The sequence below is a fragment of the Lithobates pipiens genome, unplaced genomic scaffold, assembly GCF_037356315.1.
Source record: "Lithobates pipiens isolate NorthernLeopardFrog02 unplaced genomic scaffold, aLitPip1_a1.2 Scaffold_10, whole genome shotgun sequence".
Classification (NCBI taxonomy): Eukaryota; Metazoa; Chordata; class Amphibia; order Anura; family Ranidae; genus Lithobates; species Lithobates pipiens.
In genome coordinates, this window is record NW_027507686.1 from 25,098,565 (window position 1) to 25,117,197 (window position 18,633).

At 43.5% G+C, this 18,633-nt stretch overlaps 1 protein-coding gene across 14 annotated transcripts in view; it reads left to right on the top strand.

Moving 5' to 3' along the window:
• Positions 1-17,955, top strand: part of LOC143928148 (F-box only protein 31-B-like) — a 219,652-nt gene extending 201,697 nt beyond the window's left edge. For 4 of the 14 annotated variants that reach the window (XM_077452897.1, XM_077452917.1, XM_077452941.1 and 1 more), the window contains 3 exons: positions 518-620; positions 3,509-3,643; positions 16,673-17,955. In XM_077452897.1, coding sequence (XP_077309023.1) covers positions 518-620 — 103 coding nt within the window. In that variant the 3' untranslated portion in view covers positions 3,509-3,643; positions 16,673-17,955. The remainder of the gene's footprint in view (positions 1-517; positions 621-3,508; positions 3,644-16,672) is intronic. The other 10 variants (XM_077452846.1, XM_077452854.1, XM_077452864.1 and 7 more) reach the window with 6 other exon arrangements.
• The last annotated feature ends 678 nt before the right edge of the window (positions 17,956-18,633 follow it).

Here is an 18,633-nt window from a genome sequence, read left to right on the forward strand (position 1 = left end):
GTCAGGATAACGCAACCACCGCCCGGCCGTCGTTTTGCTATAGGCCGGGCGGGAAGTGGTTAAAGTGGAACTAAACCCTTCTCTCCTTTACAGCCAGGGGAGCTGCCATCTCAGCCTCTGTTTGATCTGCAGCAGCCATGGTGCTGCACATGTGATCAGTTATGTCACCAGTCATTTCATGGCTTAACATTTCAGCTGAGAGCACAAGCAACTGTGTCAGTTAGCATATTTGGCAGGCTTTGAATGTAACTGTTGCTAATCCATTAAATTGATGTTTTTAGTCCACTTTAAGCAAATCCTTGTGTGTGAATCTTTTGCCGAGATTCTTACCTGTAGATCCTACCAGTAACAGCACTTCCTGATGGGGACTTACAATGCTAAGACACTGCTTTGCAATTAGCAGCAGCGTTGTCTTGCTGTGTGCACTCTGCCATTGGGCTGTCATCTCTCGGTCAGCTGCCATCCCCGCATATCGATGTATTAACAATCTTGCGTTCTTTTTATTTTTTGCCGGCAGGAATTTCGCACATGACTGCGAGATGTCTTTGGGAGGAAGCTGGACGATATTTTCCACAAACAAAGCTCACCCTGATGAAATTCATCTATATCTGACAATATGAGTAAGTGAGGGGACATAAGGAAAAATTCTTCTTTTTCTTCTTCTTTCTTCTTTTCCTTCCCTCCTTTCCTCTTTTTCTTCTTTGTTCTTTTCCTTCCTTTCGTCTTTATCTTCCTTCCTTTCTACTTTTTCTTCTTCTTAATTAATTTCCTTCCTTCCTTTCTTTTTCTTCTTCTTTCCCTTCTTTCCTTTCTTTCTTCTTTTCCTTCCTTCCTTCATTTCTTCTTCTTTTTTTCTTCTTCTTTCTTCTTTTCCTTCCTTCCTCTTTCTTCTTCTTTTTTCTTTTTTCTTCCTTCAATCCTTCCTTTCTTCTTCCTCCTCCTCCGCCTCTGGTAATTTGTATTGAATAGGGGATGGTGATGTGTTTTCAGTGAGTCTCATCTTCAGCTATTATAATATTTACCTAAAGATAGTTCCTGATAGGACACTTCTGATCCATATTTGCCTGGTTCTATTTCAAATTCAGCTTTGTTATGCCGCGTACACACGATCGAACTGTATGACATACTTAGTCCGTTGAAACACATTTCAACGGACAATCCGCTCGTGTGTGGGCTTCAGCTGACTTTTTCAGCGTGCAGTCCGGAGTACTAAGAATTTCGGTTTGCACAACAATCTTTCCGTCGTACTTTGGTTTCAGCGGACAATACGGTCGTCAGTATGCTGGTCCGACGGACTAAGAATGGCGCATGCCCAGAAAGGATTTACAGGGCGGAAGCGCTCTGTCTTGTAAAACTAGTGTTCGTATTGAAGCTAGCATATTCATCATGCTGCTAATTTTGTGTTTTTTTAATATAGCACATTCTTTTCTTCTTCATAATGCAAGAAAAGTGAAGTTGCTTTGCTGCTTATATTCACACAGAGTTATCACAAATGTCTTTATTCATCCTCATCCTATGATTAATATTCCAATTCGAGAATAAATAAAAAAAAAAAATAACGGACGAATTAAGCTGAAGTCTGAAAAGCGCGAATCGTCTCTAACCAAACTTCCACTAACGCAAAGTCAGCAGAAGGAGCACAAAGGGTGCTTTGCTGTGTCTTGGACTTCCTATTTCTAGTCCCGTCGTACGTGCTGTACGTCATCGCGCAAGCTTTCGTCGGACTGTTTGTGTATCCGTGTGTGGTCAAGTCCTTTCAGTGGAAAGTACGTCGGATTGTCCGTCGGATTGTATGACGGACTAAGTCGTCATACAGTTCGATCGTGTGTACGTAGCATAAGAGCTCCTTCTAGTGGCTGTTTTTTTTTTTCAAGCTGGGTAAAAGGTTCAAGTGCACCTGCCAGTAACTTTCCATGTTTCCATGAATACATTTCTGACCTTTCATAATATACAGGAACAGTATAATTTTTCAGAAAAGTGTCACCCCATCTACCAACGAACGTTCATAAACGGTGCTGTATACAAGGGGTTAAAGCAAGCAGCAGCCATAAGCTTGCTATTTGTAGAGCCAGCGAAGGGCTTTTTACATGAAAGTGATCCCATTTATGATCACTTCTATAGGGCTCTGAATGGTACACCTTCCCACTGCCACCACTTGCGGTGCTTCTCAGGCCCTCCCATTCCTCTGGGATGATCAAGACTGCAGGAAATGGCTTTTCATATTTGTTCCCTGATCCCCTTTAAGATTAATGAATCCAGAAGAGATGTGTATTACCCAATTTCTGGGTTTACAGCTGCAACTCCTTGGTTACTGGAGCCGAGGATGCAGCTAATCAAGCATGACCTGTGCTTGATTAGCTGTAATGAAGGACAGGGGGAAAATTTGTAGTTTAAAAGCCCCCTATGTTATTCCATTGAGCAGGTGACCGGTTCTCTTCATGGAGACATTGGGGGTCTAGCCCCCCCCCCCCAATGTCTCTATAAAAATGACCTATCACCTACCCAATGCAATAACATAGGGGGCTTGTTAGCCTATTAGACTATCAATTTCCCCACTATCCTCCATTACAGCTAATATATTACCCATTACATATAGGGGGTTATTTGCCTATTTGCCCCTTGTTATAGCAATAAAGTTAAGTAAAGAAAAAAGTGTAAAAAATATATTAAATACAATAAATAAATATTTATGTTTGTTTAAATAAATTAAATATTTTCCAGCGTATGAGATAACCTTTTACACTTAAAAAAACTGGCCAAAAATCGGGGGTTGTATTATTATACGCCGGATCAGCCCCTTCTGAGGGTTCGGTAATACTGTATGTAGCTTCGGCTACATACAGTATATACCGCTGAGACAATCCCGGTGAGCAATGTATTCATATGAATACAGAGCCTGCTCGGATTGGAGTAACAACCTCTGCCAGTCGGATTGGCATTGAGAGTCAGAGAGGCGCGGGCTGATGATGATACAGCCTCTGCCAATCCAAGCAGGCTTTGTATTCATTAATAGAATACATCGCTCACTGTGATTGGCTCCAGCAGGAAATAGGATATGGCGCCAGCTCTTCTGCTAGGACGAAATATCAAGCGTCGGAAGCCTCGGAAGGGGGTCGTCTTATACGATAAGTACAAGAAAAAAATGCTAAACAACTGTAAGATTAGGGGGCTGTCTTATATGCCCGCTCGTCTTATACACCGGCATATATGTAAGTAGAGAAAAAAGTATAAAAAAAGATATTATGTAAAATAATTCATTTTTGTTTTTTACCCCCAATATTTCCATAAAGATCACCTTTCACCTGCCCGATGCTATCACAAAATGCGATGATGTCATAAGTCTGCTGCAAGCAGGAGGGAGCGGTCTCCTCTCTGACAGTGATCAGTCTGTGCATTGTAACTTTGTAGCAAGTAGGGGCTGATCTGTGCCCGACATATGTGCACACCAAAGAAGTAGATGGTTGGCTTCTTTATCCTGTTTATCTTGTTCTTTTGTGTCTCTTTGCAGCAATTGCCTTACTTACTGTCGGACATATCGCCCACCTAGCCGGCCGGATGATCTGGTAAAGTCTGACTTTTTCACGGCCTGGAGATAGTCATGCTGAGTTTCCATGGGATGACTGCCAAGGCCACAGAAATAACGGTGAGCAGGAGCCTGATGTGTCCTTCTAATAGGAAGAATATTGAATCCTGTGAACAGAGCTGGAATTCTTTCCTGTTTCAGACCCGCCAATGGGAGGGGGAGGGGTGGCCACACACTGAGAATATTTAATTTCTTCATGTCTGTATATTGATACCTTGCTCTAAGCCAGTGATGGCGAACCTATGACACGCGTGTCAGTGCTGACACGCGTTGCCATTTGGGGTGACACGCACAGGATTTCATGCGATTCATCCTCGGCTCCTGCACGGCCGCCGAGGATGAAAGAATCTGTGCTGGAGGAACGCGGGGGGGCGGGACGTGTGATCTCCCCCGCCCACACTCACTTACTGTATCGCCGCCGCCCCTTTCTGAGCGCTGGGGCTGCTGGTAAGGCGTGCGTGCCGTGCGCACACACGTCATCAGCGCGGCGAGGGAGGACCCGCAGGAGAGGAGCGCGGGAACAGTGCGCGCCTCTCTCCAGTCAGGCCAGCACAGAGAGTCTACTCCTGGGACTGTCAGTTACGACCGCACCACAGCAGGGAACAGCGGAGTGCCAACGGGAACTGTGAGCGTCATTAGCAGCAACTATTGGGGTGCCATGGACTTGCCCACAATAACTGAGATAAGTGAGGGGGAGGTTGTGTTAGCTTGTTAGGCTAGTTAACCCCTAATTGGCTATCTATAATTCTATCTGCTGTCACTGGCCCACTGATGGAGCACCCAAAAAATAAAAAACAAAGGTTAAGTAAAGGGAGTGGTAGTAGCAGTGGCCGACCCTTTCAAGAGACATGGAGCGAGATGTATGGCATTATAGAAAAAAATGGCAGATCATTTTGCGTTCTATGTACTGAAACGGTAGTAAGCAGAACGTGGAATATAAATAGACATTTTGAAACTAATCATTCCCAGCTCTTGGAAAAAAGTGAGGATGATAGGAGGGAATACATTTCCAGGAAGCTACACCTTTATAAGAGCCAATCTAACTCCATCCTTAAATTTATAAAAGGCTCTACAAATTTAAACTCTGCAAGTTTGAGCATTGCTCACTCCATAGCTCAGCATGCAAAAGCGCTTAATGAGGGAGAATTTATTAAAGAAACTCTCCTAAGATGTGCGCCAGTTCTATTTCACGATATGCAGAATAAAGATGCAATTATTAAGAGAATATCTGAGTTACCACTCAGTAGAAATATCATAAAAGACCGAATAATGAGACTGAACACAAACGTACAACAGCAATTAAAGAGAGACATAAGGAATTGTAAATATTTTTCCATCTCTCTTGATGAAACTACTGATGTCACATCGCATGCTCAGTTGGCCATTATTGGTCGATATTCTGATGGTCACACAATGAGAGAAGAGTTGATAAAGTTAGTATCAGTGCCAACAAGTACATCAGGAAGCGAAATATGTAAGGTTGTTATGCAAACATTCTGCGACCTAAGCATTGATATATCTAAAGTTGTGTCAGTGACGACAGATGGTGCCCCAAACATGGTGGGGAAAAACGTTGGATTTGTGAAATTGTTTACAGAAGCTATTGGACATGCGATTGTGCCTTTTCATTGTATTATCCATCAGGAGGCTTTATGTGCCAAGGCAGGATTCACTGACTTAAATGACTTAATGTCAGTTCTAACAAAAATAGTTAATTTAATAGCTGCTCGCCCCCTTCACAAGCGAGAATTTTCAGCACTTTTACAGGAGGTTGATTCCACCTACAGTGGACTGCTGATGTACAATAATGTAAGATGGTTGAGCCGAGGAAAGGTTCTTGAGCGCTTTGTGGAGTGCTTTGAAGAAATTAAGGTATTTCTTGAAGAGAAGGATCTGGGAAACTTTCCTCAGCTCAATGATGATAAGTGGGTCAACACCCTGATGTTTTTTACAGATCTCTCTGTTCATGTTAATGAACTGAACTTAAAGTTACAAGGTTTTGGCAAAAGTATCGATGTTATGTTTGGATACATAAAAGCTTTTGAAAGTAAAGTAAAAATTTTCAAGCGGGATGTAGAAACTAAAACGTATAAGTATTTTCCTCGAGTACAAAAGCATTTTGAGAAGGCCAGTGCAGCTGTACGAAATGAAGTGGAACTCTTGCATATGAAGTACCAGCATGTTTTAGACTCGTTACTTGACCAGTTTACTGATAGATTTAGTCAATTTAGAAGCCTAGAACAGACCATGAAAATAATTAAGTATCCTGATGTAGTAGTCTACAATAGTTTGGAATTAAATGGTTTCCAATGGATGCAAATAGATGATTTGGAGATGCAGCTTGCAGAATTTCAAGACAGCATCTGGGCTCAGGTGTTTGTTGACTTGAGGTCAAAGCTTGAGAATCTGGAAAGGGGCCGCTTGGAGAATAAAGATGAGTGCCACTACGAACAGGAAATTTGGAGTGCCTGGAACAGACTACCAGACACTTTTAGCACCCTGACAAATATAGCAACAGCTTTACTCACAATTTTTCCTTCTACGTACTTTTGTGAGACCTTATTCTCAGCATTAAATAATATCAAAACCAACAAAAGAAACAGATTGACAGATGAGGTTAGTAGCGCTTTCTTGGGCCTGAAGTGTACAAAATACCAACCTTCAATTGAAGATTTAGCCAATGAAATTCAGCAACAAAAAAGTCACTAATAGGCAGGTTAGTTAAAGAATTCGCCCTCCCCCTCACTTATCTCAGTTCACGGCAGGGCTGTGGAGTCTGCTGCTTCCAGCTCCACGTCCCCGTCCCCGCTATGAATATTCATAATCATCGCCCTCGCGTCACTAGGAATATTCATAGCAGGGGCGGGCTGGAGCGGCATGTTGATGAGGACGTGGAGCTGGAAGCAGCCGACTCCACAGCCCTGGTTCACGGCACCCCAAACAAGTTCAATAATATCAAGGGCAACATACGAAATTGACTGATGAACAAAGAAGTTACTAAGCAGGTATGTTAAATAATTTGTTTTTGGTTTATTAAATACAATTATATATTGCAATTATACATTTTTGTAGTTTAAACTATAAATTGCGCAAAAATTATGTTTTTTTGTCGAAGTGACACACCACGCGAGTTATGCTCGATTTTTTTCCGATTTTTGACACACCACACCAAAAAGGTTGCCCATCACTGCTCTAAGCCCTGCTATTATCTAGAGGTAAGCCCCTCCCATTATTTAGCAGTCCAATGCCAGAGCCTACTGAGGGTACTACATTGGGCTGTAGAATGCTGGTGGAAAGACTTGATTTAAGAATGGGCGGTACTTGCCTCACAGCCAGGTAAGGGTGGACTCTGTTTGGGACCCTGATGTAAGTGGAGAATCTGATGGGGGCCTTGATGTATGGGGACTGATGGGGACCCTGGTTTAAGTAGGGAGACTGATGGGGACCCTGGTGTAAGTAGGGAGTCTGATGGGGACCCTGGTGTAATTAGGGAGACCGATGGGGACCCTGATGTAAGTAGGGAGACTGATGGGGACCCTGATGGGCAACCTAATGTAAGTGTGTTTGGGGGCATCTGATTGGGACCCTGATATAAGTAGAGAGTCTGATGGGGACCCTGATGTAAGTAAAGAGTCTGATGGGGGCCCTGATGTATGGGGACTGATGGGACCCTGGTTTAAGTAGGGAGACTGATGGGGACCCTGGTGTAAGTAGGGAGTCTGATGGGGCTCTGATGTAAGTAGGAAGTCTGATGGGGGCCCTGATGTAAGTTGGGGGGTCTGATGGGAACCCTAATGTAAGTAGGGAGTCTGATAGGGACCCTGGTGTAAGTAGGGAGACTGATGGGGACCCAGAAGTAAGTAGGGAGTCTGATGGGTACCCTGATGTAAGTAGTGAGACTGATGAGGGCCCTGATGTAAGTTGGGGGTCTGATGGGGACCGCTATGTGAGTAGGGAGACTGATGGGGACCTTGGTGTAAGTAGGGAGTCTGATGGGGTCTCTGATGTAAGTAGGGTGTCTGATGGGGGCTCTGATGTAAGTAGGGGGTCTGTTCGGGACCCTTATGTAATTAACGAGACTGATGGGAACCCTGGTGTAAGTAGGGGGACTGATAGGGACCCAGGTATAAGTAGGGAAGCTTTTTATACAATACAAATTCCAGAAAAAAGTACCAGGCTAAAGCCCATAATATAATGAAAGATTTAAGGAGATGTATGGAAGGAAGAGGAAAAAAGGAGGGGTCAGTATCAGGGGTTACATCCATCCGTACCCACATAACTGTGCCCATGGATATGTGTGTGTAATCACAATTCTATTAAACAGTGGATTTCCGGGCCCTCGTTGAGGCTATTTGGGGATAAGATGTTTTATTTATGGATCCAAAAGTTGTCACGTTTGCACAACGCCAAAAATTTTTCATTGGTAGTGAGGGACTTATCAGATATGCATTCGATGGCAAATACCTTCAAGGCACCTGTGTCCCCACCATGACATGAGGTGAACTGGCTTGGGACACTATGCTTGTCTGAAGGATCTTTGGTTAACCTACGGTGCTCAACGATTCTCTTACAAAGTGGGTGTATATTATGCCCCACATACAAGAGACCGCAAGAGCACAGTAACGCATAGATCACATAATCCGTAGAACACGTGATGAACTGTTTAATATTCTAAACATTGTTTGTCCCCCCATGAACGTGGTTTGTCCCCCCATGGTTTGTGAGGCATTCTCCCTTTACCATATAAAACGAATCAATCAGCGCTGAACACAACAAATAAGTGAAAAATTAAACAATTAATTAAAAAACATGCAGCTCGAATACTATAGGTCAAAATACCAAATCCCACATTACAGTACAGCGCATAAATAAATAATCTAAGTGAATGAAAAAGTGACACTCTATTAGTGCATCAAAACACAAAAGTCCATAGATTTAAAGAACAACAAGTAGAGATGTCAGAAAAAAGATCCGCTTGTGCAATGTGCCTCCAATCGACAAAGATAAGTGATGATGTGATTCCTTCACCAATAAGCAAGATGGACTCTCACCTCAAAATATGGACCCCTGATTTAACAGACAGGTCAGAAAACGCATGTTCCCATCATGGGTAACTCACAGCATTCAGTAGATATAGCGGTAGTGCTCAAAGATTGAATCCTTTTCAGTATCCTTAATTTAATATGATTCCATAAAAAACATAAAAAACTAAATCTAGTGCTCTCTGTTTCCACAAATTTATTTAAAACAGAAGTAAAAGAGATACACTCACATTCTGGTGCACTGATCTCCAGTGCTGAGTGCTGGGCATGAAAACAAATTTATCACAGCGTCCATGCATGGATCAGTATAGCAGCTTGCGGATGATGTCACGGCTTAGGTCACGTGGTCCGTACGCGTTGCGTCCCCGAAAGTAGGCGGGACTTCATCAGCATCCTCCCTTTACCACATCTAAGAATGACCATTATATTATCAAAGAAAAATCGAATATCTGCCTTTTTGGCCTTATTGGCCTCACTTAACTTGCTGGGCGCAATAATGTTCTTCAAAAGCACTTGGCCCTTCTAAAGGTGATACGGGGTGTGTCGGAAATGACAGGTGCCAATTTGGTGTCCATCTGTAAAATATGCCGTTGTTTCGAAAACACCCTCTCAATGGCATGGTAATCACTGTTGAATACTGTAGTGAAATGTGTGATGTTATGCTCATTAGTTTTGATATGGGGTCTTTTAAGTGAGCTATTAAGGAGTTTAGAATATGCCTCTTGTATTAACTCCTTAGGATAGCCTTTGTCTATAATTTTTTGTCTGAGAAGACAGCTCTGTTCTATATAGTCCTCCACCTTCGAACAATTCTTTCTTAGTCGATGGAACTGGCCAGAGGGGATATTGTCCTTCCAGGTGGGGTGGTGACAACTCATATAATGTAAATATGAGTTACCACCAACTTTGCAGAAATTCTTTGTAATAATTGCACCTCCCTCATCGGTCAACTCTAGATGCAGGAATATTGAAGTTATCGGACAAACCATGTTTCAAGGACTGTTAATGTTTGCAATATTAAACAGTTCATCACTTTTGAATTATGTGATCTTTGGGTTAAGGTGCTCTTTACCGTCACTTGTATGTGGGGTGCACTATACGCCCACTTAGTAAGAGAACCTGTGAGCACCATAGGTTCTTCAAAGATCGTTCAGACAAGCATAGTGTCCTACGCCACTTCACCTTGTGTCATGGCAGGGACACAGGTGCCTTCACTGTCTTTGCCATCAAATGCATACCTGATAAGTCTCTCACTGCCAGTTAAAGATTTTCGGTGTTGTGTAAACGTGAGACCTTTTGGATCCATAAATTAAACACCTTTTCCCCAAATGGCCTCAGCAAGGATGCGGAAATCCACAGTTTAATACACACACATACAGTCCCTTGAAAAAGTATTCATGCACCTGGAAATTTTCCACATTTTGTCATGTTACAACCAAAAACCTAAATATATTTTATTGGGGTTTTATGTGGTAGACCAACACAAATTGGCACATAATTGTGAAGTGGAAAGAAAATGATAAATGGTTTTCATTTTTTTTTTTTTACAAATAAATATGTGAAAGGCGTGGTGTGCATTTGTATTCAGCTCCCCTGAGTCTACTTAGTAGAGCCACCTTTCGCTGCAATTCTATCTGTAAGTCTTTTTGGAGGTGTCTCTACCAGCTTTGCACATGTAGAGAGAGACATTTTTGCCCATTCTTTTTTGCAAAATATCTCAAGCTCTGTCAGATTGGATGGGAAGCGTCTGTGAACAGCAATTTTCAATTCTTGCCACAGATTCTCAATTGGATTTAGGTCTGGACTTTGACTGGGCCATTCTAACACATGAATATGCTTTGATCTAAACCATTCCATTGTAGCCCTGGCCGTATATTTAGGGTTGTTGTCCCACTGGAAGGTGAACCTCCGCCCCAGTCTCAAGTCTTTTTTTTTTTATATTTATATAATCTTTATTTGTATATGCAGATTGCATGAAGAAAACACAGTTTGATAACAGGCATAGAAAAAGTATAAGAGGGGTAAACCGGCTCAAATAAGCAATGATCATCGTATACCCCATGAGGTCCGATTGATCATCCGACATGGAGGGTGCCAAAACATGGAGAGCAACATAACCAATACTGTAACATATGAACAATAGCAATAATATACTGCTCCAAACATATCTACATATCTTTAACCACTTTCAGACCGGACCATTTTGCTGGTCAATGACCAGAGGTCTTTTTACAATTTGGCACTGCGCTGCTTTAACTGGTAATTGCGCGGTCATGCAATGTTGTACCCAAACAAAATTTGCGTCCTTTTTTTCCCACAAATAGAGCTTTCTTTTAAAGGTATTTGACTGACTGCAAATTTTTTTTTTTTCCGATATAAACGTAAAAAGACCGCAAATTTTGAAAAAAAATGATATTTTCTACTTTTTGTTATTAGAAAAATCCAATAAACTCAATTTTAGTCATTTTTGTCTTTGGTAAAAAAAAGTCAATAACTGTATATTTATTGGTTTGCGCAAAAGTTGTCACATCTACAAACTAAGGTACGTTTTCTGGAATTTACGCAGCTTTTAGTTTATGACTGCCTATCTCATTTCTTGACGTGCTAAAATGGCAGGGCAGTACAAAACCCCCCCAAATGACCCCATTTTGGAAAGTAGACACCCTAAGGAAATTGATAAGAGGCATGTTGAGCCCATTGAATATTTTATTTTTTTGCCTCAAGCGATTGAATAATGACAAAAAAAATGTTTTATTTTTTTTTACACAAAGTTGTCACTAAATGATATATTGCTCACACATGCCATGGTTATATGTGGAATTGTACCCCAAAATACATTCTGCTGCTTCTCCTGAGTACGGGGATACCACATGTGGTCGACTTTTTGGAAGCCTAGCCTCGTACGGGGCCCGAAAACCAAGCACCGCCTTCAGGATTTCTAAGGGCATACATTTGTAATTTCACTCCTCACTACCTATCACAGTTTTGAAGGCCATAAAATGCCAAGATGGCACAAAACACCCACAAATGACCCCATTTTAGAAAGTAGACACCCCAAGCTATTTGCTGAGAGGCATGTTGAGTCCATGGAATATTTTATATTTTGCCACAAATTGCGGGAAAATTACAAACTTTTATTTATTTTTTATTTTTTTTCACAAAGTTGTCACTAAATGATATATTGCTCACACATGCTATGAGCATATGTGAAATGACACCCCAAAATAAATTCTGCTGCTTCTCCTGAGTACGGGGATACCACATATGTGGGACTTTTTGGGAGCCTAGCCACGTACGAGGCCCCGAAAACCAAGCACCGCCTTCAGGCTTTCTAAGGGCGTAAATTTTTGACTTCACTCCTCACTACCTATTACAGTTTTGAAGGCCATAAAATGCCAAGATGGCACAAAACCCCCACAAATGACCCCATTTTAGAAAGTAGACACCCCAAGCTATTTGCTGAGAGGCATGTTAAGTCCATGGAATATTTTATATTTTGCCACAAGTTGCGGGAATTTTACAAACTTTTTTTTTTTTTTTCCACAAAGTTGTCACTAAATGATATATTGCTCACACATGCCATGGGCATATGTGAAATGACACCCCAAAATAAATTCTGCTACTTCTCCTGAGTACGGGGATACCACATGTGTGGGATTTTTTGGGAGCCTAGCCGCGTACGGGGCCCCGAAAACCAAGCACTGCCTTCAGGATTTCTAAGGGTGTAAATTTTTGATTTTACTCCTCACTACCTATCGCAGTTTTGAAGGCCATAAAATGTCAAGATGGCACAAACCCCCCCAAATGACCCCATTTTGGAAAGTAGACACCCCTAATTTTAGGGGTACACTAGTGAGACTCACAGGTAAAAAAGCACCTAGGCTGTCAGCGACTGTATCAAAACGCTACAAAAAAAACTGTTAGCGATCACAGGGATCAGGCCTGACTCTGCGAACGCTGCAGTTATGTGCGTTGTGTTTTGTAAGTGACAGTGATCGATCGATACTGCACTTGGGTGGGCTGGGCTGGGCTTGGCGGAGGGGCTAAATGCAGGTGGTAGCAGGTATCTGGGCTGATCCCGCTAACAATGCGTTTTGGGAAACCTAAACTGCTGGCGACGCTAATATAGATCTGATCAGATACTATATTACTAAGGGAGGTGTATGCTTTGCGCGTGGGTGTTAGCGGTACTGGCACTAACCTGACGCTGCCTGGGGCGACACAGACCTTATCTGACCCTCAAACTTATATCACCCGCCGGGTGATCAGGGGGTTAAACCTTTATTAGGTAATAAATGGCGGGTGCCCTGAAACTATAAAAAAATAACTAACCAACCAGCGTCACCTGTAACAGTTATTTGGTGATCACTGGTGAAAGGGTTAACTAGGGGGCAATCAGGGGGCTTTATGCGGTAGTATATGGGGGTCCCTGGCGCTATAAAAAGCTGTGGCGAACCTAAATACCTACCTGCCTAACTAGCGTCACCTGTGACACTAATACAGCGATCAGAAAAACGATCGCTTATTAGGCTGGGTTCACACTGGAGCGATGGGGGGTTAGGAGGTACCCTAGAACTAAAGGGGGCTAACCCTAACTGCCCTAACAGTTATTACAGTCACAAATGACACCAATGCAAAAAAAAAAAATGCAATTGGTGTCACTGTGACTGGGGGTGCAGGGGTGATTGGGGGGGTGATTGGGGGGTGAGAGTGTGCCCGGCATGTTCTCCTGTATTGTGTAGTGTCGGTGCAACTCACCGATCCTCTCTCCTCGGTGCCGGAACAAAAAATACCGACACGGAGGAGAGATTACATCACTTCCTCTGCCTGTGTTTACAGGAGAGGAAGTGATGTCACGCTGCACTTCCATTCGTCAGGAGCGATCGCGAGGGGGTGGCCATGAACGAATGGCCGCCCCCTCATCCCGGATCGCTCCTGAACGGATTCCAACCACCGCTGGCACCGGGGGGGGGGGCAATCGGGCCCCCCACCCACGGGAAGGCAGGGACGTACAGGTACGCCCATATGCCTGCCCGTGCCATTCTGTTGACGTACATCGTCGTGCGGCGGTCGGCAACTGGTTAAAGCATCTGTGGCCAAATATTAGCCATTGAACATAAGGAACGACAGCCAAGTGAGTAGGCATAGACAAAGAAGGGGCAGGGAATGAGGAGGAGGAGGAATAAGGAAGAGGAGCAAGAATAATGACAAAGGTAGCACTCCATCATAACATTGGTTCTATCCTACCAGTCTCAAGTCTTTTGCAGACTGGAACAGGTTTTCTTCTAAGATTGCCCTGTATTTGGCTCCATCCATCTTTCTATCAACTCTGACCAGCTTCCCTGTCCCTGAAGAATAGCATCCCCACAGCATGGTGCTGTCACCACCATGTTTCACGGTGGGGATGTGTGTTCAGGGTGATGTGCAGTGTTAGTTTTCCTCCACATATAACGTTTTGCTTTTAGGCCAAAAAGTAACATTTTGATCTCATCTAACCAGAGCACTTTCTTCCACATGTTTGCTGTGTCCCCCACATGGCTTCTCGCAAACTGCAAACAGGACTTCTTGTAGCTTTATTTCAACAATGGCTTTCTTCTTGCCACTCTTTCATAAAGGGCAGATTTGTGGAGAGCGCGACTAATAGTTGTCCTGTGGACAGATTCTCCCACCTGAGCTCTGGATCTCTGTAACTCCTTCAGGCACATGGAGTTACCATGTGCCTCTCGGCTACTTCTCTGATTAATGCCCTCCTTGCCCGGCCTGTCAGTTTAGGTGGACGGCCATGTGTTGGTAGGTTTTCGGTTGTGCCATACTCTTTCCATTTTCAGATGATGGATGGAACAGAGCTCAGTGAGACGTAAAATACTTGGGATATTTTTTTATAACCTAACCCTGTTTCAAAGTTCTCCACAACTTTATCCCTGACCTGTCTCGTGTGTTCCTTGTCATTCATAATGCTGTTTGTTAACTAAGGTTCTCTAACAAACATCTGAGGGCTTCACAGAACAGCTGTATTTATACTGAGATTAAATTACACACAGGTGGACTACTAAGTATTTACTAATTAGTTGACTTCTGAATGCAAATTGTTCCACTAGGTTTTAGATAGGCCCCTTTCACACGGGACAGATCCGTGATGATCCGCCCTGTGAACATCCGCTTGCTCAGCGGGGATCGCTCTGTTTATCCACGCTGAGCCGGAAAATGACAGGGCGGTCCCTGCACACTGTGCAGGGACCGCCCTGTCAGATCTCCGCTCTCTTCTATGGGGGATCGGATGAACACGGACCGTCTGTCCGTGTTCATCCGATCCGCTCTGCAGATGGATAGAAAAATAAGAATTGGACCATAGCGGAGACGGATGATATCGGGTGTCAGCAGATTTTCATCCGCTGACACCCGTTATCCCATAGGAATGCATGTATGTCCGTATTTCATCCATAAATGGATGGATGAAATACGGACATACTGTCCGCACGTGTGAAAGGGGCCTTAGGGGTATCAGAGTAAAAGGGGTTGAAAAGAAATGCACGCTACACTTTTCACATATTTATTTGTAAAAAATGTTGAAAACCATTTATAATTTTCCTTCCACCTGTCAATTATGTGCCGTTTTGTGTTAGTCTATCACATAAAAGCCCAATAAATTACATTTAAGTTTTTGGTTGTAACATGACAAAATGTGGAAAATTTCAAGGGGTGTGAATACTTTTTCAAGGCACTGTATGTATGAGCAAGGGCATGTGGGTGTGGATGGATGTAACCCCTGATAATGGTCCCTCCTTTTTTCCTCTCCCTTCCATGCATCTCCTTTAGTCTTTCCTTATATCATGAGCTTCAGCCCAGTACTTTTTTCTGGTATTTGTATTGTATCAAACAAGCATTGGTGGGATAATATCACTGTAACTCTATTTTTTATTACATCATAGTTTTATTGTTCATTTTTTTAATCATCTTATATTGGGACAGCTGTATAGTTCTTGGTATAATGGCTGTTTTTTAATCTAGTTATCCACTGGTAGTTGATTTGCCTATCTCTGGGCAAGGGGATGTGCCGTTCCAGTTGATATAGGTATATAAGATTGCCTTGCTGGTTAGCCCATTGGGAGTTGACAAGGGGGCATTACCCCAAAGCATGTTGTTCTGTCAGCACCTCCTTGGTGTGTTCCAGTGGTCTACGTTGTGCGGCTGTAGGCTTCTTGGTTCTGGTGATGTGATTTCCGGTGAGAAGAGTTCACCCGTTTCCTCTGCCACAGCCGTCGTCATCCTGTCACGGATCCCATCTGTCATCCGAGTCCCTCCGGCACATCCCTTCCGACCTCAGGCTGGGTTCTTTCAACAACTGGTACACACTGTGATGCCCCATGTAAGACTTTTTATCTTTTCATTGCAATAAATCATTACTTGAACTGGACATCCTGTCTCTTGTGGATTTGGGGCTTTGGAATCAACTGTCATCTAGCCGGTTGCATACCACTCATTCCACAGACTGTTCATATGCGATTCCACTGGAGCGCCTGGCTAGTGTATTATTAATTACTGTCCTTATTCCACTATCCCAGTGATCATTTTGAGGCTGCTCGGATTTGCCCAATATCTGACATTGCACCCTATTCTGTCTGCTGATACCTAGCTATATGGTGGTGTTGAAGTTCAGCACCCTACACACTTGTTACACATTGTATTTGCATACAGACCTTACTACGTAGGGCCTACATGCTCTGTTGAGCCTTCTGAATGCAAGGGGTTGGCCAGGGACAGTCAGGCTGGGGAGGAAAGGGCTAGAAGATGCTGCAAGTCCTCCAGCTGGGAAATTTGGCAGGCTCTATGTGACTTGCTGCAGCTTCTAATGCTTGTTGTGAGAAGCTCGCAGTGTGCAGTGAAATTGTTGTAAGCCATTTCAGTCCAGGAGAGGAGCCTGTACAACTGTTCAAGACTGAAGAGAAGGCCAGAGGTCAGATGTAAAGTACAATGTATAGTTGTCATCTGTGTAGTGGCCCTATAATGGTGCGGACGTACATTATGAATTTGTTCTCTTTGTATTCAGGGAGACCTTAATGTCCCAGCTGGATGGCCAACCCTGGAAGTAGACCTGACCCGGCCAATGCGCCTTCCCTGCATAGAGCAGTCACGCAATTTCTCCAAACTGTCACGACTCATCTTGGACATCCGGGAACTGATCAGTAGGGAGCAGCGGCTGGCGGGAGGTGTGGAGGATGCTGGAAGGAGCAACAGGGCGGAACCTGCACAGGCACCATCGCCTGTTGCCAGTGTGGAAGAGAGCGCTGCCAATGGACCAGATGCCAGCGAAAACTGGGAGCAGCAACCTCAAGATCTGCAAGCATTTGTCCTTGCGGAGGAGGTGGTGCGGAATGGAGAATACCCACGCAGCTGTAGAGTTTGGTGAGGGCATGCTACATACTGAATTATTTAGCATCAGGATACCATGGCTCAACTTCATCATGAATGAGGCCAAGAGGAGTGCATTAGATAAGCAGACACAATGGGTTGAGCGATGTGGGAAATGTAGACACAGGTGAGCTGGCCATTGATTGGGGGTTGCATGTTCTAACATTCTAAGACCACCTTTAGTCTTTTTAGACAAATCCCCATAATCCCGAAACATGTATACTTTCATTGCCTGTGTGCACATGTACAATATATGGCCAAAGGTATGTGCCCCTCCACCTCCAAATGATGGAGCTCATGTGTTTCCAGTGAAAAGTACTGGTGATATCTCATACAAAGATATTGTAGACAATTGTGCTCTTCAAGCCTTGTTGTAACAGTTTGGTGAAGACCCTTTTCTGTTCCACCATGTGCCCAGTGTACAAAGCCAGCTCCATAAATTCATGATGTGGTCTGGGGACACCGGCTCTAAAAAGGTAATGGTCATGACGAGGGTCAACTCTATAATAATAGCCATATCAAGGGTCAACTCTATAGCAATGGCCTTGGTGAGGGCTAGCCCTATAGTAATGGCCTTGATGATGGTCAACTCTATAGTAATGGCCATGTCGAGGGTCAACTCTGCAGTAATGTCCATGTCGAGGGTCAACTCTGTAGTAATGGCCATGTCGAGGTTCAACTATGGGTTTACTTCTTCTTTGTCTCCCTGTAAAGGTAAAGCAGAATGGGCTACTATGCATCGCATAGTAGCCCATTATGTGTCACTTACCTGACACAGGAACCAGCGATGTCGCGGATGTCCCCTGTAGCTCGGAGCATCCATCTTCTTCCAGGTATCGCTGCTCTGGCCACTCTCCTTGCCGGAGCAGCGATGACGTCACTCCCACGCATGCGCACGGGAGCTGCCACTAACGGCATATAGTGCACCTTTGACAGCAGTGACTGTCTTTTTGTAAATATGTCCTAAACTGTGTAGGTTTAGGAGATATTTCTTGGACCTACAGGTAAGCCTTAATCTAGGCTTACATGTAGGTCAAAGTGGTTTGTAAGGGTTTACCACCACTTTAATGGCCATGTCGAGGCTCTATACTAGTAGCAATGGTGAGGTGACGGTCAACTCTATATTAATTGCCATGATGAGGGTCAACTCGTTATTAGTGAAGCCCAGGCAGTTCCATCGATACGTTGCACTAGCTAAATTTAGATTTTAAAATGAAAATCTATATTTTTTCATTTGTAAATAATAATGGGTTGCAGTACCAATTACTGCCACAAGATGCCACTATTGTGTGCAGCTGCAATACACATGATACAGTGTTACAATGTGGCCGTCCATACATCAGTTTTGAAGATTTGATCTGAATCTTTGATCGTATCTTCTTTTCCAGGGCGATGCGAGGCAGAGCCGTGAAATAAATTTCTATAAAATCCTCATTTAGTCTATTAAAAGACTGAATTAAAAATAATGTCCTTCAAATTTTCCTGGATGTGATTGCAATAACTAAGCAATCAGGTGATGAAACAATTGGTCTGAATTGCCACCAAACTGCAAGGTTCCAAAAACCCTACTGACCCGGGCCAGGTTTATGTGTATTATAG